The 25247-nt window shown below is 40.0% G+C and overlaps 1 protein-coding gene across 2 annotated transcripts in view; it reads left to right on the forward strand.

The window, feature by feature from the left end:
* Positions 1-207: 207 nt before the first annotated feature.
* CHSY3 (chondroitin sulfate synthase 3) overlaps positions 208-25247 on the forward strand; it is a 142341-nt gene continuing 117301 nt past the window's right edge. Inside the window, exons 1-3 of one of the 2 annotated variants that reach the window (XM_059492260.1) lie at positions 208-429; positions 616-922; positions 2538-2821. In XM_059492260.1, coding sequence (XP_059348243.1) covers positions 208-429; positions 616-922; positions 2538-2821 — 813 coding nt within the window. Of the gene's footprint in view, positions 923-2537; positions 2822-25247 lie in introns of both variants that reach the window. The other variant, XM_059492259.1, reaches the window with a different exon arrangement.

A 25247-nucleotide genomic window follows, 5' to 3' on the forward strand; every position in this document is an offset into this window, starting at 1 on the left:
CGGAGCGGAGGCGCCGCCGCTCTTGCTCCGCCGCCCTGCCGCCCGCAGAAGTTTGACTCGGGAGCAGCGCAGCCGCCCGAGGCCGCCGCGGCGGGGCAGGGACCCGCGGCGGGAGACGCCGCGCTTGAGGCCGCCGCGGGACCGGGGTCGCCTCCAGCGGGACGCCGGCGGCGGTAGCGCTGCTCCGGGAGCCGCCCCTCCCGCGACATGGCAGCGCGATCCCGGAGACCCTGGCTGAGCGTGGTGCTGGGGCTGGTGCTGGGTTTCACCGCCGCCTCCTGGCTCATCGCCCCTAGAGTGGCCGAGCTCAGCGAGAAGAAGCGGCGCGGCGCCAGCCTCTGCTCCTACTACGGCCGCGCGGCGGGGCCGGGGGCGGCCCGGGGCGCGGCGGCGGCGGGCGGGCAGCAGGCGCCGCCGGGGGCAGCGGCGGTCCTGGGCGGCACGAGTTTCAGGAGCAGCCCCTGGGAGCTGCCGCCGGCGGCGGCGGAGGGCACAGTCTCCAGCCCCGCTGCCGGCGGGGAAGGGGAGCCGGAGGAGGAGGACGAAGGCGGCGAGAAGCGGAGCGGCCGGCCTGGCGGCAGCCACAACGGCAGCGGGGACTGGGGGGGCGCCCAGGGGTGCACCAAGCCCCGCAACTTTCTCTACGTGGGGGTGATGACGGCCCAGAAGTACCTGGACAGTCGGGCGGTGGCGGCGCAGCGGACGTGGGCGCCCTCGGTGCCGGGCCGCGTGGAGTTCTTCTCCAGCCAGGGCTCCGCCGCGCCCCCCGGGATGCCCCCGCTGCCCGTCGTTGCCCTGCCGGGAGTGGACGACTCTTACCCGCCTCAAAAGAAGTCCTTCATGATGATCAAGTACATGCACGACCACTACCTGGACAAGTACGAGTGGTTCATGCGGGCGGACGACGACGTCTACATAAAAGGTGATCGGGGCACATCCCGCCGGCGGGAGGCAGGGAGGAAGGGGAGCGGTGTCTGGGAGCCCGTCGGAGTCCCCCCGTGGGTCGGTTCCCGCCTGGGGCGGGGAGAGCATGGGGCGCCTCGACCTGCCGCCGCCCCGCTGGCGTTTGCTTCCAGCCCCAGTGTGCGGGGTACGGGGAGCCGCCCCATCCCCGAGGGAGCCCCGGCGTGCCCGGCCCGGGCCGTCTCTGCGGAGGCCGCGACTCACTGGAGAGCCAGAACTGCGGGTTGGACCGCGCGGGGCTCGGTGAGCGGTCCTTTGCATGGGTGTGTGGTCCCGGTTGTGCCGTCCCCTCCCTCGCTTCCGTGGCGATCCTGCGGACGAGCCTCCGCTGTGGTCCGGCGGAGAGGGTACCGTCTGACCGGGCGCGGCGGGCTGCGGGCACTGCAGGACTCGCCACCCGACCGCGGCGTGTCTGGAGGTCGCGCCGCGCCCCGGCCCCCCGGTGGAGTCGGTGCAGGACTCGTGGGGAGCGCTGCTGTCGCCGGTGCCAGCTCCCCGCCTGCCTCGACCCCGGGCTGGGCGAGCGCCGTCGCCGCGGGCTCCCGGTGAAGCTGCTGTTCCGTGCAGAGAGCGGCTCCGGGAAGCACCAGCCCTGCTCCCGTGCGAGTTTCACAGCAACGTTAGGACGTGATGTTCTGCAGCCTTCTTCCTTTTGGTCTGCGCTTGAGGCTAGCATTGTTTGTGCCGTGTCCCGCGCTTACGAAAGGGAAGCTGAAGTTGAAAGCATAAGCCCAGGTTGTGAGATTGGTTGCTTACACTGTTGTAAGTTCATTGGTGGTGGCTGTACCCATCCCTGTTTGTCACTTAATTTTTGAATCGTTTAATAGGCTTCCTGCTCATCAGCTGTCATTCACCTGTCAAATATTTGCAGACTTACACATGTGTATATGTATATACATTCAGTTGCAGGCTAAAGTTGTGTTTTCTTTGAGCTCATTTCGATGGAGTACTGAACCTGTGTTTAACTAATTACATGGTACCAAATTAAATCAATCCAGAAACTTTTAATTTCAAATAAATATTAAAATTTCCTAAAATAACTAACTAAGTGATGATAAATATTGTAGTACTGGAACTATTTGAAACTAACAAGAGTTTTATTTTCTTTTCAAGAATTAGTCTGTAATCAAACCTGATTTTCCTAGTTAATTTAGATTGGCTCTGGTATTTTCTAAAATTAATGTAATAAATCTTACCTGGTATTTCCCATCACCTCCCTTTCCTTCCCAGCCTGGAACTATAGTGTCCAAATTGTCCAACTTTAGGGACTTCTATACTAGCAAACGCTTTCCATCAGTATTGTTTGAACAGAACAAGTTCATAGTCAAAAATTAAGTTCTGGCCATATTCCAGCTTGTGGCTGGAAGGAAAATGTCATTGTAATGTTAATTTAAAAAAAACTGTTAACTTGTTCAAGGATGTTTTTTCTGTGAGGTCTGGGATATTGCTTTGGAAGTCCTTTCCTCTGACTCGGGTACCTGTTACATTTTTTATAAAACTTTGAAGTACAGGAAAAGAGATGGCTGGCAGAGTAGTCAGACAAATAACAGTAAATCTTGTCTTTTTTTTTTCAGGTGAAAAATTGGAGGAGTTTCTTCGCTCACTGAACAGCAGTAAACCTCTCTATTTGGGGCAGACTGGTCTGGGTAATATTGAAGAACTCGGAAAACTCGGACTGGAGCCTGGAGAAAATTTCTGCATGGGAGGGCCAGGAATGATCTTCAGCCGGGAAGTTCTCCGGAGGATGGTGCCACATATAGGTGAATGCCTTCGAGAAATGTACACCACTCATGAGGATGTGGAAGTGGGCAGGTGTGTCCGGAGGTTTGGAGGAACTCAGTGCGTTTGGTCCTATGAGGTAAGTGACAGTATAAATTAGCAGTGTGCTGTTTGTTTACAGAGTTTTTCATCTTGCAAGGTAAGTAGCTGTATCTGCAATCTCTTTCCACCATAATTATCTTCCAGTGCTTGCATCAGGATGTGAACTAGAGACTGTAAGGAAAAAAGAGAGGAAAACATTCACAGCATATTGCTGTAATCATATTTATTTCTACTTGTGTCCTACAGTTTTCATTGGTGACAATTTACTGCAGCCATGTTGTAAGCGTTGCTATGCTGTAAGTTGCTAGAGCATTACCTAGAGGGTTTCGAAACAATCCTTGACAGGAAGCTGTTGCATTTGGTATACATACTGTTCATGACAGATTGTTTTAAGCAGATCTTTTCAAGTTTAGGTAAGCATGAAGCATATCTGTTTGCTCTGCATCTCAGTCTCTTAAAGTACATTGTAGCATTTGAAGAATGGTCTGTATTTTCTTAATTACCCAGATGTATCTTACTCAAGTTTGTTATTTACAAAAGGAGAAATAGGTGTTGTTTGGCTGGGTTTGTCTTTTTTTTTTGTACTTTTATTTGCAAGGCTATCTTCATAGATAAAAATAGGCTGAGCATACAACTACAAGAAAGGGTAAAGGGTGAAACCTAATATGATAAATATTATTTCACTTATTTTGACCAGTTATTTAATATTAATATGTGCTTGCTCTTGTGGCACCCCCTCCATTAATCAGGAAAAATCCATTTAAATGGGCCACAGAAAGAGGCTATGTGATATTTAGTGTCAAAAAGTCAGAAAAAAAAATTTTGTGTAGCAGCGTTTTTCTGAATGGCCCAGGAAAAGGTGACCATTTATAAATGTTTTTGGTAGGTTTCAGTGTATGTAAACAGATGAACAAAAGAAAATGCGGCATGCTTGGTACTAATTAGGTAGAAATCTTAGAGGGGCAAATCTACTTTAGAATAGAAAGATGCTTTTCGAGCCTACTTCATTATGTGTTGTAAATGCTACTGTGAAATAATATACCTGTGACTCTGGCAGAGAAGAGAAGGCATTTATGATGTTGATGGAAATCCATGTAGAACTATATAGGACTGGTGGTTCCTGATCCGACATCCAAATTGCGTGGTACATCTTCAGCCTACTCGTACACTCTGATGCGTTTGGGCTGTGTCTGTACAAAGCTATTTTCCAGCCGTTATGGGCATGTGATGCTTGCTGATCTGTATCAGGTGGCAGCATTAAGATTCTGCCTTGACAGTTGTATCATGGAAGGGGTTTTGGTTTTGTTTTTATGGCTTGACTTGGGGAGAAATCTGTGGAAGAAAACTGATAATATTGTCACCATGGTTATAATGTATTTTGATGTTGAATGTCAGGAAGTGTTGGCTCCAAGCACTGATCTTTCTGGGGATGGAACAAAAAAAATACAGTTTTGGAGACTGGTTTATATGGCTGCCCAGAAGCTCAGTTTTTCATGGTAGGATTGAGACCTGAAAAAAAACTTTTTGAAAAAAACTCATGCTTGTATGAGATCTGGAATAGTGACACCAGTCTTGGTTGTCAGTTGCTCTTGAAGGACCTAGGTCTATGTAATAGAGAATAAAAGAAAAAATGTGTTGGGCATTGCCATAGTCCCCACTACTTTCTGACCAGTATTTCTGGCTGATTCTGAAGAATCTTTGTTGCCAGTGCAGAAGCTGCTTGAGAAAATGCAGATGATTAAGACAAAGCTGCTTAGGATGTTATCCCAGCATTAAACCTATTTAGATGGGAAGGAGTGAAATGAGATGTCTGGAAAGAGAAGCTGCATTTGTGCTTTGGCATAGTTGGTGCTGTACAACAGTATGATACTCCACCCGAGCAGATCTGTGTGTTGCAGATTGCTAGATTATTTGGTGAAAAGAGTAATATTTTTCCCTGGGGCACTGAAACAGTTTCTGTGTGCTTTTTCATTCCTGTGTTAGATCAGAAACACTCTCAATGTGCTAGAAGGGGAATATTCCTTCAGATACATGTGCACAAAATCTAAGATTGGGATCAGGACTTCCTGTATAGCCAGTTGCACTTTTGTCCTCTTGTTCTATGTAAGTAATAAACTGAGTCCTGTTGAGCTGCAAGATTATTATGAACTTAGTTGATTTTAGTAAGATAAATAATTTGTATTTTGTATGTATTTGTGAAGATCAGTGTAAGCTGGAAACAGTTACATTAAAATTCATGGGAGCTTTTTAACTCCGGAAGAGTTGAATCACTGTTGCCTCTAGATTTTTTCTAGATTTCTTTTATAAGAACTGGATTGGAAAGTCAAAGAGTTGCTGAGAAAACCTGAAATGCTTGATCTTTTCTGTGTGGCTTAGCTGGTGTAGTTGACTAGCTGCCTGTCAGAGTTTGTTCTGCTGCTACTTAGGGCTAGCCAGAAGCATGTGGTAGCTTATATGCATAATAAGCTTGCTGACAAGAAGAGGGTAACAACTTTGTTTTTGGTTTTTATTTTGGTGGTTTTTTAAATTTTGGGTTTTTTTAATTTTACTTTTTGTTGCAAGAATGAATAAGATAAGAAGATATTTGTGGTCCTGCAGTGAGCCATTCTTATGTTTTCAGCTTTCTAGAGTTAAATTCTAGTTCTGCCAGATTTGAAGCCAGGTCTAAAGACTGGGACTCCCACATACCAAGTGACTCACAACTGAGGCGATGAGCCTCTCTCTGTGTCTGCTGATGGGGCTCCTGCACTCCAAATAAAGAATTAGTCATTAGGTTGCTGAGAGAGGGAATCTAATGACAGTGTTTTTAGGGTCCTTGTGAAAAATGGAGGACAGAAGGAGGAGGACACTCGAGTTAGTGTCTGGTTTTTGTTGCTGTCCTGTTCTGCTGGACTTGGGCAGCCCTGTGGTGGGCTGGAACAGGGGAGAGTCCACTTTGCTGAGCATGAGCATCAGGAGAAAAAGAGGTGGTCCTAGACAGGAATAAAGGACTAGCAAAGTGTTGAACTGCTATCTTGACCGCAGCTTAGATTCAAATTGTCCGAAAGCAACAGCTGAACTGTAGCCTAAATCTAGTCCATTTCCTTGCTTCATGAGAAGGTATCTGCTAGAAGTGTATTTTGGATAGATCATTGTCTTTCTACAGAAGATCCACTCTTGTTCTGGTATATTTTTTCAATTATGTTTTAATTTACCCTTAGTTTTGATGATGCTGTAATGATTGAGGTACAATAAACCTGACAAATTTGTCCAAAGTATCTCTGTAAAACAAAGTCTGTTCATTTTTGTAAGGTCATAGCATCTTCTGCTTTCCCAAATCAGGCCTTTTGATTTGTTTTCAGAATCTATATTTCAAGCTATCATTCACTTCCACTAATTTTGAAGCTTTCAAATGTTTTTATTTTAAAGGAATGAAGAAATTAGCTTGATTTTAGTGAGTCATATGTTTTCAATTATTTTAAAACAAAAATATACCTAAAAAGCTAAGATGCTGTGTACTTCCTTGTTTTGGGATTTGAGTATAGAGGACGATTTGAAATAAAGGCTGAATTGCTTTATCTCTCTTCCCTTCCCCCTTGCTTCCCCCCCCCCACACCACACCCCCCCCCGCCTTTAAAAAATATATTTTGGGTTTCAGAAGACCATTTTATAATTTATAACCTGAGATTTGAACAGATCAAATAGTGTAGTTCCATAAAATGACTAAAAAAAATGCTGTGTATGAAACAAGTGGCTATAACAATTGAAGAAGACTTTGTCAGGGTGTAAATACTGTTAGACAATGTGTTTTTTTAGAAAATAAAAGTTGTCAAATGCGACATAAAAATTGTCTAAAGACAATTCATTGATGTATTTGTAACATATATTCAAATGCTTGCAAATATTTTCTTTTTGTAGCCTTTTCTCCCTTTCTATGGATGAAAATGATGCAGTATCTTAAGGTAGAAGAGACTCATAAGGATTATCTTTATGTTCACTTTAGAGTTAAAAACTACATTCCTCCAAAGCATCCCATACAGTAGCGTTCCTTTGGTATTGTGTAGGTTGATGTTGAAAGAAAATATGGTACTTAGTACATACAAGTAGTCCACATAAATGATATATCTGTTTTTCCTTTTTTCTCCTTCGTTTCCAAAGTTCAAGGACGGCCATAGAATACAGTCTCATTACTGCAACATTCTTTTACTAAAAAGCTCTCAATTATCCTATTTGTTTTTGATTCCCAGTAGTTACAGTAAATATTGCAGTAAATGTCATGGGAAAATGCCTCTTTGGATCAAGCTGTGCACTCAGAAACTTTTCCTTTACAGTGCATTGGTATATTGACTGTCTGGTGGTACTAGAACTTTGTAAACCAGTTTATGTCTCTTCTTCTAAAAATACTTTATATTTTCTGTTTTAGTCTAAGACTTCCTTCCTGTTGTATTTTAATCTGTCATTTGAGGCATTATCTCTCTCTTTGGTGAAGATCTGTACTAAGCTTTGAGTTCAACACTGCACCAAACAGAAGCATTAGAGGCATGGGTGCCTTTGATGGTAGGATGGTGTTTTGCTCATGTTAGGTACTGAAATGATCAGTCTTGAAGCAGCTATGCTCCACCCCCAGTTAAGTTGTTGAATTCAGACAGTGACATGAGGTAGTTACATAATTGCAGCCAATACTTTAAGAAAACATCAGTGATCCTAGGATAAAAATGCGTAGAAGAGTGGACGCCTGCAGTAGGGGTCTCTAAGTGTATATGAAGAGAAATCAGATGATCCCAGAGGCCTTAGAACTTCTTGCATAAATGGACATTTTCTGATAGAGGATTGCTTGTGTGCTGCCTTAACTCTTTGCTACCAACATCTACCTGATTGGTGATGTTAACTGAACATATCAAATTTCTTTACTTTATGTGATTCTCACCCATTTAGAAAAATCATAATATTGTAGTATAGTGTTTCTGTGTGCCCATGCTACAAATAATTGTAAATCCTTAAATGCATATCCTGTTGCTTTAGCCATGGTGCCAAGTTGGGTCGTTACTCTTGCCCTGTATGCCTCTGCCTGGTCCTCACTTCAGCTGCCAGCCCTGACTGTGCTGTGCAGATTTCCTGCTTTTTTTTTTTTTTCCTATGGCTTTCTACATAACCTCCTGTCATTCATTTGCTCTTTTATGTGGGGAATTTGGGAGGGCCTGAGGGCCCTGCCTCTCTTGTCTTCATATATCCTGGGGATTCCTTGTCTTCTAAGCTCTTCTTGATCCTGTCATCATCAGCTTGGCTGGGAAGTTGAGGAAAGTCGTGGTGAGAAAGCAGAGTCACTCCTGATACTTGCATGTTTCTGAGTCATAGGTGTTTCTTCATGTGGCTCAGCACAACAGCAAGAGCTGGAGATACCTTTTCTGGTATCCTTGTTGTGATGGATAGCATTCCCATAGCTACCATGTAATGTGCAGAAGAACACACAAACCTATGGCTGTGGTCCACTGTATGAGGGCATCTGATACATGGAGCCAAGTTAGGAGGGCCATTTCTCACCTGGTTGAGTGCTAAGGTCTCTTACATTCCTGTCTCGTTTTCAGGTTTAGTGTCCTGTGTTTTCTGCCCTGCCCCAAGTGGAAATATTACTTGTGCCATTTTGGAGTTTTACAGCTGTGTAATTGTGACTTGGTGCTGAGTTACCAAGTTGCTTATTTTCTGGGGCATATTTTCATGTCCCTGGTATGAAAAATGCATGGCTACACCTTCCTTCCAATGTATTTTTATCTAACAGCAGCCCTTTGTTTAGAGGACTGAATGGCTAGCTAACCGTTTTTGAGTCAGTTGCAAATGTTTGAATATTCTTAAAGCAAGTATTTAAAAACTTTTCCTCTAATAGTAAGTTCTTGTTTGACTTACTAAAGGATCCCACAGACAAGAAGAAAAAAAGTTCCTAAACTATTAGAAATGTGTATTTAGTTCTGCATATGGGTATCCTGACCCATGTCTCAGTGTCTCTGAATGTTTAAAGCTGACCATGTTGGATTTTTTTCCCTCAAGTTTGCTTTAATTTTGTTGGAAGTATTTTCTCAAGACGTTTGTGATATTGTATATATGTAGGTGGTACTTCCACAGATTTCTACTGCAGAAGTCTAGGTGTTCAAGTGTTTAAAAGAGTGTTTGTCATGAGCTGATGCAATCGTGGCACAACTGTTGTAGACATATCTCATTTAAACTCATCAGATCATCAGTCTTTACAGTGCTCTGTTATTGTACAAAGAATAAGCTTGATTTTTAGAATGAGAATAACAGATGAATAAATGCATTAGTGCCAACTTTAAGTGAATTTATGAAGCAAAGCAAGATGAAACACTTATGTTTACTTTTATTTTCTGAGAGCTTTCTACTTTATCTTAAAATCAAGTAAACCTAATCACACAGGAAGCATTTGTTTCTATAGATATTTCCAGAATTACCTATGCTTTCAAAGTTTTTCTGACAAGTTCTAAAATAACTGTATTTTACATGTACAGATCTGATTGTGGTAATGGGTCATGCTTTGGCTAATAGTTTTGTTAAACTGTCCTATAGCCTTTCTGAAGATTAATGTTAGTTGAAATGGAATAGTAGAGGGTTACTGAAAGTGTGTTTAGTTTTCTCAGACACAGACAGTCCACAAGTTGTTTCCTCCTGCTCCCTCTTGACCCCCAGTGTAGATGGGTTTTGTTACTTGTTCTGGACTATTCTTTGTGTCTCTTCTGAACCCAACTCAGAAAAATCTCACAGAGATAACTTTCCTGACTTTGACTTTCCAGCTTCACATCTTTTGAGATCAAAAGACATATTTCTACTTAAATAGAAAATGCTCACAAAAGAGAGAGGCTGGAAGTTGTAAACTGAGGGAGTTACAAAAATTATTTGAAATAAAAACTTATAAAATGTACTCTTGAAATCTAGTGGAATACTACAGTAGGATATGTCTTTTTTTTTAGAAGAATAAGCTTCCTAGCTACTCTTCCAGTTTGTATTTTTCTTGGGAGTTTTTTTCAGGTAGACAACTAGGCATAAAATGTAGCTGGACCATTTGAAGTCTTTTTGCTTTATTTTATGCTTCTCATTACGAAAGCGCTTGCCAGCTCTTTTCAGTTCTTATGTGAGAAGGCATATATTAACTCATCATCAGCATATGCTGCTGTACCATATTCTCTGCAATATGTTTTTATTTAGTTACTTCATTGCATGGAATGACACAAAGTACTTGAAGTACCTCTTGTATTAAAATTGTACCAAGAATTGCCAGCTTTGAGGAGTTTATTCCATCAGACCAGTGCTGGGTACTGATTTAAGCTCAAGATGAGTGCCAGGTTGGTCACTTTTTAGTATATATTTGGAGCTGGGGAGCAAATAAATGTGTAGTTCCACCCTTGCTGCAATATTTTTAGCTTCTGGGTATTACTCTAAGCAAAGATTTTTGGCATGCCTGTAAGAAATCTTTTAAAGCACTCATATACTTTCGAAAATAAAGAACATCTTGAACTAGAGGTATAATTTTAGGAAATTCTGGAGGAGGACTAGCAGCCTGGTAGCTGATACAGGCTTCTTGGATGCTGTTTTATGTATGATTTAGTCTTAAAATGAACCTAGGAAAGGAGTTAGCTTTTTTTTTTAAATGTAGTGGTGTTGAGTTACATTTTCATTATCTTTTATGAAGTACTCTTGAGATATACCTTCAACACATGGTTGAAGTTTTACCTTTAGTAAGATGAACATTTAAAAATATTTTAAATGAGGCTTAAAATAAGTCTTCTGTAGTATGTTGGTTTAACCATGCAGTTGAATACTGAAAGCTGAAACCTGAAGTTCTGACTGGACAGGTTGTCTGTTTGGTTTTAATTTTTGGTTTGTGCTATTTTATTTAGAAACTTGAAGCTGTTCATTTTAATAATTTTAAAATAGGATGGTAGGCTTCTTGTTTGGTTGGTTTGGGGTTTTTCTTGTGTGTATGTGCTTGTTACTTTGAAGGCCTTTATGCTTTCAGGAGTGCTTTCAAGTGCACTGCCTTGCTTTTAAACACTTGAGTTCCTAAACTGTTTCGCTTTTGGGTTTTTTTTTATTCTTTAATTATTAGTATTTTTTACAAACATTTCAGGGACAAGTTAACACCTGAAGGACAAAAAAATCTGATCACCAGGGACACTGCTTCTTTTGTCTCTGCATTTGCTGTTATAAGAGAGGTGCTTGTTCATGGGGTCCTTTCTGAGTGCAGCATCTGTGAATGAGCTCCTCATGATGTACAAACAAATGCATTGAAGGAATGCAGCATTTCTTTAGCAGTATATGTGGCTGCAAGGCAGTGGAAATATATGTGGGCTTTGCTGCTACATGAGGCGTACACTGTAACTCTGCACGCACAGAAATGTGCATGTGTGCGTATGCATGTTTAAAGCTTGTGCCTAGGTGATAACCAAGCTTCTGAGAGCACCAAAGTCCTTTGGAGAATAAGCTGTGCTTCCAAGTAGTTACTGCAGGCTCTCTACTGTAAAGCTAAAGAATTTAGCTTTCAGTTTGTTTTAAATTTATCTTTCTGGTTAGATCAGTGTCCTTCTGTTCTGTATATATTTGCCTTCAATTTAATATAGCTTTTTTCAGCCTTCCTTGAAAGCTTTTTCTTTACTGCTGCAGACTGTAGTACACCTATTATTACAATGACTTTTCATCATGAAAAGGCCCATCTTATGGACCAGCTCTTATCCTACCAGAATTGCACATGTTCCCATTGTTGATCATGACAAAACACAATGACTTTTTATGCCATTTTTATCAGTTTAGAGAAAAATTTTCCAAAGTGCAGTTGAGTTCTAGAAGTCAGGGAATTTAGCTACAAAAAATATAGGTGATGACTAAGCTTTTAGGCAAGTGCCTAACTCATCAAATGAAACAGTTTTGTTATGTGCTTTTGATATATTTGTTGTTTTTAAATAATAATATGTTGGGTATGAATCTGGCCTGCAAGGTGATGGAATTAAAGCAGAGGCTAGTATTCTGCATCCTTTTCTTCTGTGCTATATTTCTGTGATTTATGTTTTCTTCATTTGATAGGGGGAAAAACTGCACCTAACTGAGCATAGTTGACTACCATAGAAAATATGGTCAAACAGTACGAAATAAATTTTAAAAATATAGTATTGAAGGGTCTAATAGGGACGTGTAAATGTATATGCATTTCTTTTGTGGGATTTAATACTTGAGGCTTGCTTAGAATTATGGAGTGTGTCTGTTACATCCTTGCAAAAAATGATTGTTGTTTTTACTTTCAAGAAAGAATTCTGTACCAAACCTATGCACTGGGCATTGCTCCATCCTTGCCATAGGAAGCTGGTGCTCATGTTCCCTCTTCCAAATCTTTTACCCTTAGTTTTTAGTCTATTAATAAAGTCCAAGAATACAAACACCTTTCTGTTCTTAAATTCCTAGCCGTGCTGTGGTGCTGACATATATGCTTGAAGGTGGCAACTCTATCACAGGAATGAGATATAAAAGATACACAGTCTTTGGGGGGCAGAGAGCCTTGAGTGAGCTAAGATTCTTTTTGCAGTATGATTAACAACTTGCCTAACTCATGGCTGGAAAAATGTTTTGAACAGCAGTGGCTTTATTACTTTAGTTGTACTTCTCCTAGAAAAACTGACTACTCATGTCTTGGATGGGTGGACTGCTTAATGGGTAAAACACTGGATGGCTGGGCCCAGACCATTGTGGTGAATGGAGGTAAATCCATTTGGTGGCTGCTAGCTCTGCTTGCCTGGGCCTGATTTTGATGCCAGTCCTATTTAACATCTTTATTGATGGTCTGGACATGGGGATTGAGGGCACCCTCAGTAAAGTTGTAGACAGTGCATTTCCTAGGTGAGAGTGTTGATCCTTTCGTGGGTAGGAAGGCTCTACAGAGACCTGGGCAGACTCAGTCAGTGGGTCAAGGACCACTCCCCGAGGCTCAGTAAGGCAAAGTGCTGCCCTTTAGTGTCAGCAAACCCCTGCTGCGCTGCAGGCTGGGGGAAAATTGGCTTAGGAGCTGCTGGGCAAACCTGGGGGTGCTTGTTGAGAGTCAGCTCAGTGTGAGCCACCGTGTGCCCAGGTGGCCAAGAAGGCAGTGGCATCTTGGCCTGAACCAGAGCAGTGTGGCCAGCAGGACAATGGACATGATCATCCTCCTGGACTTGGCGTGGCTGAGGCTGCACCTCGAGTCCAGTTTGGGCCCCTCTGACTCCTCCAAGACATTGAGGTGCTGGAGCTTGTCCAGTTAAAGTCAACAAGGCTCATGGAGGGGCTATCAAACGTGTCTTATGAGGAATGGCTGAGGTAGGTGGGTTTGTTTAGTCATGAGAAGAGCAGGTTCGGGGAGGACTGTGTCATTCTCTGCAACTCCCTGAAAGGAGGCTGTGGTGAGGTGGGAGTTGGTCACTTGTACTGTCCCTGCAGTGATAGGACCAGAGGAAATGGCCTTCAGCTGAGACAGGAGAACCAGATTAGGTATTAGAAAAAAGTTATCACTCCTAGGGTATTCAGGCATTGAAACAGATTGTCCTGGGAAGTGGTGCAGGTGCTGTCCCTGGAGGTGTTTAAGAGGCATCTGGATCTGATGCTGAGTGCTGTGGTTTATGGGTACAGTGGTAGTGCTGGATGGATGGTTGGACTTGATCTTGAAGATCTCCTCCAACCTCGAAAATTCTATGATTGTGTGAATGCTTGAAGCAGGAGAGGGAAATACTGGAAGAAGGTAAGTTAGAGTAATAGACTGACTTGCCTTTGAGTTTGGCAAGTTAGAAAACAGCTATTACGAATCAGCTGCTGGTGGCTGGGTTTCATCCGCACAAGTAGGACTTCTTTCATGAGTTTTTGCCTCATGAAATAGGCAAATAGGACGTGATGTTGAAGTTCTCTCTGTGTCTGTAGATGTGTGTATATACATATGTGTGTGTAGAAGTATTTAATTATATTTTTAAGTATAACACAGCTAAGGTAAGTTGGAGTTAAGTTGGCATTTGCCTTTTTACTCCACTTTGAGAAGCGAATAACGATTCAAAGACCATTAAATACTTGTCAATTTGTTACTTTTTCCGGAGACTGTTTGTTACTATAGCAGTTGTGGCACCTAGAGCTGGCTAATAATGTAGGCCTCTCGTCCCCATGTCAGAATCCAGCATTAAAATGTTGTTTTGTTCCTGTTAAATATGCCAGTGATTTTCTATAGTATTCACTATAGTATTCACTCACTGTCTGTGTATTCCTAGTGTACTGAGGAATAATACACTGTCTGTGTATTATTCCTACTTAATCATCCACCTTGATCACAATGGGATTTCCATTAGCTATGTATAGTGTTGATAAAATGCTGATAAAATTTCCTGAGTTCAGAAGGCAAAAAATCTAACTGAGGACCTCAGAACAATCAGGTCAAAATATGTTCCTGAGTGTAGGAACAGTCAAATTTTTCGTATTTCTCAATGCTGTGGTACCTTCTTTTTTACACAAAAATATGCTTCAGAAGTAGCGTTCCTGCAGGGTAAGTCCAGAACTGGAGGAACTTCCTGCTCATGTCAATTTAAAAGAACTTTGCTGTTGCTTATTGGAATGTTTAGTTTAGTACTAAACTCATAACTTCAGTCAAAAACTTCGATGTTAATTTTTCATTGCTAAACATCGTTTGGGGACATAATGCTTTCCTTGGAAATGGCCTCCTAAAAGATTTTTTTGAGGGTACTATCATAAATCCACGATGTGGCCAAAAAAAACCAAATGAGCTGATGTTTTTACTAGTTTTAATAGCCATGTTACCTTCAGTGTAGGTACACTCTGTATTCTTTCTAACTTGAAATAAAGAAAAAAAATGATGCCCTGAGTTGGGGGGAGGAAGGGATTTGTTCTTTCCTTGTTAAGTTTTATTTAGTTATTTCTGTTTGACTTTAATTATATTAGTCCGTTTGATCTAACCTTCTCTGTAGAGTAGACACTAGCCTATACAAGTGAAGTAACTTTTTGCCCTTCTCATATCCATAATGACCATGTAGATAGGTAACAAAAATAGTTGCTGGGTTAAGTATTTCAGTTATATGGGAAAATAAGCTGTAGTGAGCAGTATAAAATGGAATTGTAAAGAGTTACTCTGTTTTTATAAACAGTTCAAAGAATTTTTTCATGTTTTTTGGTATAATTATTACTTTTTGTGCACTGGGGAAAAATACATAATAATGAGAGATGTTAAACAGAGTTTTTGGCATCTGTTAATCAATACAGAAAATAAACCGGCAATGCTTTTGTATTTAACAAATTGAAATTTCCATTCATTCTCAGACTCTGAGGAAGTATACCTTCCACACATCCCACCCATTAATTTATTATAAACACATTGGGCTCTGTCTAAAATAATAGGATTTTCCATTTTATTTGTCCTGTTCCACTAGAATATTTTTGTATAAATGCAGTTTCCTCAATAAGTAGCACTTTAAACTTATTTGAGGCAAATATGCAGCCTTTTTTCTTCGGTGAGCTGTTATTACTTTAGAAAGCTCCTGTTCTTTCCCCTTGTATCTATATTGATAAGGTACTATTGGGCTTTTATTTGGTGAGGTATAAGGATTCATGATCCTCTTGTTCCCTTAATCAACTCTCATTTAATTTGCCTCAGTCCCTCTTTTTATTTATTTATTTCTTAAATGTATGATCAGGATTGTGTATGTGTGGGAACTTGTGTGTAACTTCTACTGTGGTGCTCAATGTTCAGCCTTGCTACTGTGGCTCTGGATTCTGTTTATCATTTTTAAGGCTTTGTCACTCTGTAAATTCATCACCACTTTTCAGTTGGTAACTACTGCCACGTCAGTGTCATCTTTGGCTGTTTTCACCTACTGAACTTCTGACTGGCAGAACATCCTAGTTGTGCTAAAATTTGCTAGTATAGTAGTTGCATTGTTTAATCCTGTTGCTATTGGAAAACTGTGCCATCCTAAACATTATGTTGCAATATCAGCCAAAAAATGGCCTTTTCTTGTGTGAAGGGAATGTTCCTGGCTCCCACTGCAGCCTTCACAGCAAAGGCAGATCCTATGATAGGACGAGAGGAAATGTATATTATTGTGTGTGCATTTTCCACATGTCCCATGTGGAAAATGCAGCCGTTGTGTCCAGTAGGCTTGTACCCTCCTGGCAAGCAAATGGTTAGTGAATAAGAAGGGTTTCATTTCACAAAGACCTAAGTCACTTTATAGTACTTATTGAGGGCTTTGATTCCAACTAAAGGGGGCAATTCAGTGCATCTTAAAAGGAAGTTTGGTTTTTCAACCTTATGCTCTATCATTTGCCATTTTCTGTTCTGCTGTTCATGTTAGTTAAATGGCTCCAAATAAACATGGAGATGATCAGAAACCCCCAAAGGTATATCTTTGAACACTAGAATTGTTTTTCAAATCTGTTATGTGAATCTAAAGCTGAACATCTATGGAAGACAAATATAAGTGGTTTCCCATTTTGCTCTGCACCCTTCATAGCAAGGACAAATAATAAACAAATACTGGAGTCTGCTGGCAGAGCTGATGTTTCTGGTTAAAGCATATTGACTGTGTAATACAGGTCCTTTTGTGCTACGAATTCATACCCAATTTAGAAAAAAAAATCCGCTGTGTACTGTTCCTCAATGTTTTAATTCATGAAGAATTGAAGTGGAAGATTCCAATTAATTGTTTTAAGGAAATAAAGGTTGAAGAAGTGTGTATGTATACGTGTGCACACACAAGTGTGTGTGTATGTAGATATGTATATATATATATGACAAACACTAGAAGAGTATGCCATTACTTTTCAATGTGACAGCTTGAGGCAATTTCCTTGAAATATCTAAAATAATATACAAGATTTTAAAAGAGGTTTTTGGCTAGATTGGCACTCATGTTCTTGTGAAAACAAGACTTGCATAAATGCGTGGATTTTTTCCAGTCCTGATGCTTCTTCAGAGCTTTTAAACCTCAGTAATAAGTAGTAAATATATGTGTGTTAAATCTTATGTGTGCCTATATTCCTTAGGCAGTTTAGTTCATGTCTGTGTGTTCAGGTTGGCACCAGTCCTGCAACTGATACCAAACAAATGGCTCAGTCATTGCAGTTTAGAAGCAGTCTGCTCCTGCCAGCTCTGGCAGCTTTCTTGGAAGAGAGATGTCAACTTGTGCAGAACTTAGCTTTTGCTAAGTGAATAAATTAATGCAAGTTTTAGACCTAAAACTGCCTTTGGAGTCTGCTTGCAGTGATCTTTTTTACATGCTGATATATCCTTTAGTATGAAAAGATATGTTGTGTGCCTTTATGGCATTTAAAGAAAGACAAGAGTCATAAAAATCTTGAGGAAGCTCTAGGGCCCTTAGTATGTGCAGATGTTAAAGCTACTGCCCGTGGAGGGGTTCTGAGCTGAGATGAAATGAGTCCACCTTCTCTCTTTGCTCTGATAAAAATCACTGTCTTTTTATGTCCTTCACTTACAGCTGTAGCAGGGAACCTGTGGCTTGCAGGAGAGATGCAGCTCTTGGATTTGTCATAGTCTGCAGCAGCTTTTTGGTGTTCTGCTTTTGGGTGACACAAAACCATATGGGAGCAGGAAACTCACCAAAGTGTTTGGTTTAAGAGGAGTAATTTCTCCCCTAAGGAAAGTTTGTCTCCTTTCCTACCTTGCTGCACTTGCTCTTTGTATACATCTCTTTGGCCTACTTTGTGGGAAGTCTCTTCAATTTAAAGTTCAATTAAATGTATGTCGCATACTGAATATAGTGACTTATTTTCTGCCATAAAATTGCCTTCTTGCTCAGAGCTTACATTCCCTTCATCCTCTGTCTCTTTCTGCAGCTTTGCCCTTTGTATTCTGTTGTATTCTGTTGCCACTTGTTCTCATTTGCAATAAAATTTTTGCTCCAACTATTGCCTCTGCTTTTGAAGTGATGTGAAAGCCTATAAAACCATACAAAATTGCTCCATGTTACTGTGGAAATGAAACTGTTTCAATAAAAGCTGTGATCTGTCTATGAAAAGAAAAAAAATCTTGCTAATGAAATAGATGTGCAAGGCAAACGTATTAAATGAATGATGTGTGCTGTTAATGTTTCCTTCAGTGGTTTGAACACACATAGAAAGGAGAGATGTCATTTTCAGTGCATGAAACATTAATCACTTTCAAAGGTTATTAAGGAAGAAGCATTTTTTTTTTCTGTAGTTTTTGAGCTTTTTTCCCCCCACCAAGGTCCCAAAAAAGTAGCTTTTAAGTAAGTTGCTTGCTTCAATCAAGAAATATGTCCACAGACATATTTCTCAGGTATATTATCTTCCTCAGATCTTCAGATTTTTTAATTAATACATGTATTTTCTTGAGACTACTGCCTCTTCTTCATAGTCTTATGTTTCCAGAGAAAGTGTTACAATTTTTAAAAGGTTTTTTAGCTTTGTAGGGAGACAACAACTGGAAGGTAATTCTCTGAGGTTGGATGGAGTATAAGTTACTGCTGTGTCAACTTGTAGTGCACTCTATCCTGAAATGAAAGGATGTGAGACACCAGGTTGTTTTTCCTCATAGTGATGATGGCATTGAAGATGGTGCTCTACCTTCTTCCTTCTGTGTTACCCCATAGTGCTGAGCAGCTGAATGCTGTTGCCTGAAGTGTTGCTTTGACACCAGACAGATTTTAAGATAAATTCAGTTTTCTTGGGTCTTCCTGTACACCTCCGTGTCTTGAGTATTTTTTATTGTTTTTATTATTATTTATCTTCAGTATCTTTTTCAGTAGCTAAAGGTCATATAAACTTCTGTGGAATTAATAAGACAACATTTTTTATATATACCCTCTTTGTTCACTCATAAACCGTAGTTCTTCAGCTCTTAAATATTAATGACATGTAGTATTCTTTGTTACAAATTTTCAAAACCTGAACAATGTAATTTTCATGGGACACATCTTCAAGGTTTTCCATAATAAAAGGGCAGTAATAGCTTTTAGAAAGCATTTTTAATGTTTAATAATTTCATACACGTTAATACCATAATGTTCTCCAGATGGTGAAATCACAAAGCAATAAAAATGCATTCACCCTGGTAATGTGTGTGTCTCCCTGAATGCCTGCAGCCATGTTCTCTGTTCTAAATCTTTCAGATGCAATCAGTTAAATGTGGTTAGTTCTCAAAATCAGTTAGTTGGATGGGAGACTTATGGAAGACATTAGGTAATTGAAAGAAATTATCTTGGCAGTACCTGGTGCATTTCCCACTTTCCTTAATTCACACTTGGGGAATGCCTGCAGACCAGAGTGAAGAATGGAGCTATTGGGGTATGCTTGCTGAAATACTTCCTCTAGAAGAGATACCAATAGTGGTTCTGGCAACTAGTGACCCAAAGAAATCCCATATTAATCTGCTTGACAATCTTCATCTAACTTTTTTTGTTTTATGGTCTGCTTACATAAATCTCTTTGAAAATCATTACAGTATTGCCACACATTATTAACCAGCTCAACAATGTTGATTCATTTAGCTGGACGAATTCTTGCCCTGTTTGAGAGCTGAAATGTTTGGACTTCTGCACAAGTGATTAGAAAATATTCCAGTGTTCAAATGGTTTATAATCTTCATCAAGGTGACTTTTTTACAATGTGTGTGCATCGTAAGTAATTGGCAGTATGCAAAGTCAAATTGGTTGTTTGGATTGTGAACTGCCAGTGCATACTGTTGGCTTGGCTGCAGAGTTTCTGTAACAGGACTGTGAAGTGTTTCTGAAATGTAGGTACTGAAAAAAATACGTTCTTTAAGAGGGTATATGCTCTCAAGGCCAGGTGCTAGCAAAGCCCTGCAGTGCTGAAGAGTTGGAGGGGCTGGGAGCATCACATGCACGTCTTGGACATCTGCACAATCATCACTGAATATGGAAGGCAAGATTGAGAGATGTTTTTATTGGGCAAAATGAGGATACCTGAACAGATCCTCAGCTGAAAAGTTTTCTATGAGTTTTGAAGAGAGAAAAAAGAGAACAACGTGCAACAGTCTCACCATTGTGCCCTGTGTAAGGGGGGATGGATGTGAAAAATGAGAGAGTGAAAGACGAAAATGGAGAGAAAGGAAAAAATATGCTCATCTAGGAAGGGATAGAACCAAATATCTCCATTCTGGGGTAACATGTATAGCCTTGTGATAGGGCCTTGAAGTTGAGGACTTTGAACCAAGTGCTGTTAGAGCTGAGAACAGAGGGAGGTTTTCTGAGGTCATGAATTATTTGTTTCCACTAAGGAGATATGTTTGGGGCTCTTGTAGGTGAATGAAGAAAGGATAAACTGGAAGAACTACTAAATGCTAATAATATCAAAATATAGTGGTAGTGATGATGTGATGTTCCCAGCAAAATTAAAATTGCACTAGTTAAGACATGATATATATTTGATGGAGAAGCCAATGTGCTGTCACTCCTTAAAAGACCCAATTAATTAAGGGTTCACACTTAACGTAAAAGACGTTTGAATCAACTGCAATTTTAATAACAAAAAATCCTCTTCTTGAGCAGTCTTAGAAAACTAGATTTTTTTTTAATGGCTCTCCTGGTTTAGTTTTCTTTATTAATTTTATAATTAATTTTAATTTTTATAACTTATGTCATAGGCATCCAAACAGCACAAAATTAATAAAAATTTACAAAAAAGCAATAATTCATACATGCAAGAGTGAGAGTAAGTTTAAGTGTATGAAGCTGTATTTTATAGCAATTTGGTACTATTGCAGTTTTGGTTTTTGTTGTTGGTTTTGCTGGGGCTTTTTTTTGTTTGTTTGGTTTTTTTTGTTTCCTTCTATTGGAGTTTTTTTGTGTTGCTTTCTCCCTCCCCAGTTTAATGGTTTAATGCTGGCGCTCAGACATCCTTGCTCTCTTCCAATTTCTTGGAACAATAAATCTGCAGCCTTTCACTGTTATCTACACTACCAACAAGTCACACCAGAGTCTGTGCAGTAGGCTGATGATGTTGTTCATTACCTTCACTTTCACAATGTGCTCATGTATCTTTCTTTCTAGTTGAATGCTGGACTGAAACACCCAATTTTAACACCTGGTTACCTCACGATCTAAGTCAGACAGCTAGGTCTAGGTCTGCTAGGTCTACACCTGGTTAGGTTAATTTTCTGTAAAAGTTTTGGTATGGGTCCAGTCTAAGTGGGCAGCAGGGGAGGAAAACCATATAAAATTGCAGCTTTTGTGACTCCTTATCAACTTACAGTGATAATTTATAAGTGGAAGTTAGCCCATGTTAAATACGTGTTAGGCTCATGTTTTCCTTCAGGTGCTGCATTTCAGGCACTGGATAAAACTGGAAGTCTTCTTCTAAAGTCCAAATGCATAGTCCAAGTCAGGAGCACCTCTCTGCAGAGGCTCTGGTACCTACCATTTGAAACAGGCCTTCCAGGTCATGGGGAGCAATGTTGTGTTTGAGGGCAGGATTTTCAAATTCATGGCATTTTTTTCCTCTCTATTTATTGAATGCTTCCCATCTTGCATGAAATATTTTTTGGTTTTGGTCAGTCTATTCTCTTCCTATGAAGAATGTCAATAAAAAAAGAAATAAAAGGACTGGAAAACATGTTCCTGTTTATTTTGTAGATTTACTGTTTTGTCCCCTTGGCAGTCTCACATCAAATTTCAGTCACCTTTTGATTCTACTTGGTGATTTTTTTTTGACAGATCTCATTTTTAAACCAGTGTGTATGTTGTGCTGCATACTGTTGTTTCCTACAGACTTTCAGCTGAAAACTGTACTTCATTTCTATCAACAGTTATCTTCAGTAAACTTACTGGAAAGCAGCTCAGTTCTTAATATGATACATTCTAGAAGAAGTTCTGCAAGCGTGAGCTAAAGGTAAAATTCACATCTGGTGCTTGGCAGATGTGGTTTTTGCCGACTGTTGTGTCTGAACAAAACAAAGGAAAAGCAAACCTGTTGCGGTGCACATTTGGCCGCCAGTGATCTCTCTGACCCACTAGCAGCAGAGGGGCTGGAGGTGGGCTGGCAGCAACACCCCGAGGGATCTGCAGAGATCATGGGGAAGCCTCTGGTCCCGGGAGCTTGAGGATGCTGTGGTCACATGGCACAGCAACAAGGAAACAACGGGTGCAGCTGAAGTGCCAAAACTGTAGATATTTATTAAATAAATAAAAGGGCACAAACAAGGCTGCAAAACAAAACACAAAGAGGCTGCTTCAGAAGACTCCAAAGTGGGGTTGACACACATATATATAGTCTCTCATAGAATGTTCTAGAAGCCTCTGGCTGATCACAGGCTGTTGATCTGCATGGCTGTTCCCAGTTAGTCCCAGATTCCTTTCCGAGTCCCTTGCTCCTCACCATAAGCTTCTTGGATGTCATTAGTTGTAGCTTTTTATTTCTTTAGGCATGATGTTGGTTGTCTGTGGTGTGGCTGTGTGCCCAGTCTCCGGCCTGTCCTCTCCAGGACAAGCTCCCACACAAAGTGACTTCTGAGCATCTGTTGCTTAGAAACTGTGTAGTTTACACAGTTACAGGGTTCTTTGTAGTTCACCTAAAGATGGTAGCTTTAAATGATATGGCAATTGTGTGGTGATTTATCATAATCAATGTTAGTAATTCTTCTTTGCTTAAGTTAATAAAATGTAATTTCTTTTAAATGTTTGCTAGACAGATGATATTCGTCTGTTTTACATCCCAAAATTTCAAGAGCATTATAATGGAGATAGCAATCCAACATGAAAGCAAATGATTGTCTCATTTAAAAAAAAAGCCTATAAAGCCAAGTGGAGGCATATGAGTTGTGAATGTTCTGATTTTTCCTTACTGTCATAGTCCACAACTCTTCAATTATGCCTGTCATCTATCATGAAAAGCTCTTTGGGAGGAAGCACTGTGAGGAAACTCTCCATCAGCACATGTGTTAATTTTAGGAAGTGTTAGGATGCATCATCAGCTGGCTGAGGAATGCAAAGGAAAAGGCAGGAGCCTTCCTCTTGGCAGACAGAGAGGGACCAGAAGGTGTTTTGCCTTTCTAGGTGCAACCAGCCATGGACTGGTAAATGGTAGTTTTTCCTCACTTCAGCCCATATGCTGGCATCCTCCAAGACTGTCCTTAGTCACAGGAGAGTCCTCACAATCTGAGCAGTCCTTCACTTGCTGTAACACTGGAGGAAAATCATGTGTTTGTTTGTGAAAAAATTGGGTATGACCATGAAACAGAGGCTTTTCTGAATGCATTCTTCTTTATGCTCTGACGTTGCAACTCCCAGGATTTGTCCCATCAAAAAAAAAAAAAAAAAAGCAGGTATGGTTTGCCTTACAAATTATCAGCTCCATAAGTATTAGGGTTTTAAATTTTGGTTCAAAATTATAATATCTGAATATTTCAAAGTATCTAGGATACATATGACACAAAGTGGCATTTCTATCCCTGACTGATTTTCAATAGAATATTTTTACAGACATTCATTGTGCCATTTTGTCACACAAAGTGCAGGAGAATCAAGATATTATTTAAGGGCAGAGCATACATATTTCCCTTGCCTGGGGTTGTTTTGTGTAAATCTGCTTGAGAGGCATAGGAAGAAAAAAGTTCTCACAATTATTTGGTCAATTGTAAATTGTGATTGCACATTTAGTACTCTGAGAACTTTTCTGCTTCATGATTACTTTATCAAAGCTGATTAATTCAAGGTTTTATTTCACCTTTTATTTATAGTCTATACTAATGGTAAACCCGTGTTATAAGCATACTTCCTCTGAATGCAATTTAAAAGGTGTAGGATTTTAAAAGGTGTAATTTAAAAGGTGCAGGATTTTTCTGTCACACAGTAATGGCTATTTTATTCTGTCCAGGTGCAAAAGGAACATGTATGTATATATAATGAACTTGCTACTTATGGAAAAGTACTTCTGTGACTGTGTGTAAATACCTATTCTGTCATTTCTTCATCCAACTTTTTGTTCCAAAATTCTTTTCATAGATTTTATATTTGTCATGAAATTTTATTATTGCTGAAAAAGTTGTAGTCCAACATTTTCTCCCTGAGATAGTGAGACCCTATAAAAAAACCTGTATGGATGACAAACAGACTGAAGACTTTGTTACCAGATGAGTAGTGTCTGGATTTCAGCAGCTTTGCTGATAATCTAAGCTTTACTATGTGGCTATGTGCTACTTCTGCAAAGAGGAATCCTTTTTTATTAAAAGCTAAACCATAATATACTTTATTCAAAGATAACAAGCATGTTTTTCTTCATTCAAAGATAAGCAGCGTGTTTCCCTAGCTCAAACCTGTAGCATTCATGCGCTGTGTTACTGACAACTTAGCTTATGATTTGCATGCTCTTTTTTATTACTTCTTATGATTCCTGGGATGAAGTGTTGAAATTTTTCCCATTTGTTGCTGTATTTCTTTTGGTTCTTAAATTCTAGATGTTCTTCCACCATAGTACTTTTTGTAGTTATCCAGCAGTTTCCCAGGACCTTTAAATATTTGATACAGAATCTGTTATTTTAACAAGAATTAAACAGGAATGAATAGGGTTTCTCTGTAGGATTTATCAAGTTTCCCCTTTTGCTAGGTACTATGAGGATTTATGTTGGTTTTTTTTTCAGATGTTGGTGTGGTTTTTTCTTAACTTGGTCAAAAGTTATGTGTTAAGTTTATGATTAAAATGAAAATACAGATTGTTTGGCTAAAAGCAGTATTTAGGTATTACAGAGTTGAAGGATACATTGCTTCACTTTAGCTTTGTGGGAAAGAGTCTATATAGTTTTAAGTTTTCATCTTGTCTCTTAATAAACCTTCTCTTTTGGCCAGTATGTAAGAAATAGAGAAACAGTAAACTCCATTGAACAGTTAGAGGTGGACAGACATTTCCTTTGATGATACATCTTCAGTGATGCTATCTTCAATAGTTTCTAATAGACTTCCATAAATGATCAGATGAATTCACTGGCAGTGATTTAGGCTATGATGATTCGACTAGTTTGGTTTTGGTGGACTCTGTTCACAATTAGTAAATATGCTTATTTTCTTATGCCATCTCTGAAAGAGTTGGCACAAGAAGAGAAGCATTATGATGGTCTTCTCTAAGAAGGTTGCTAAAATGGCTATTCTCATACTATTTTGACTTAGAGAATCAAATGCAACTGAATCTAAAAGGACTTAAATAGTAAAAACCTATTTAAGAAAAACTTTCTATATCATTCTATCTGTTCTCAGCTTTTCACAATCTGATACTTTACTTACTTACATTTTGAAGTTTGCTTTCTGTGTCCATGCTTATGTTCTTATGTTGTAAGAGCTCTGATGCTACTTCTTAGTTATGTTATGTTTCAGTGTGTAAAGAAACTTGCTTTTTAATGTTTTTAAAGTAGAAGAATGCATAAATCTGACTCCTTGGTTTGTTTACATTGTTGCTGGAGAAGATGGAAATACTTTATAGCAATT

This window comes from Ammospiza nelsoni, chromosome Z (assembly GCF_027579445.1).
Source record: "Ammospiza nelsoni isolate bAmmNel1 chromosome Z, bAmmNel1.pri, whole genome shotgun sequence".
Taxonomy (NCBI): Eukaryota; Metazoa; Chordata; class Aves; order Passeriformes; family Passerellidae; genus Ammospiza; species Ammospiza nelsoni.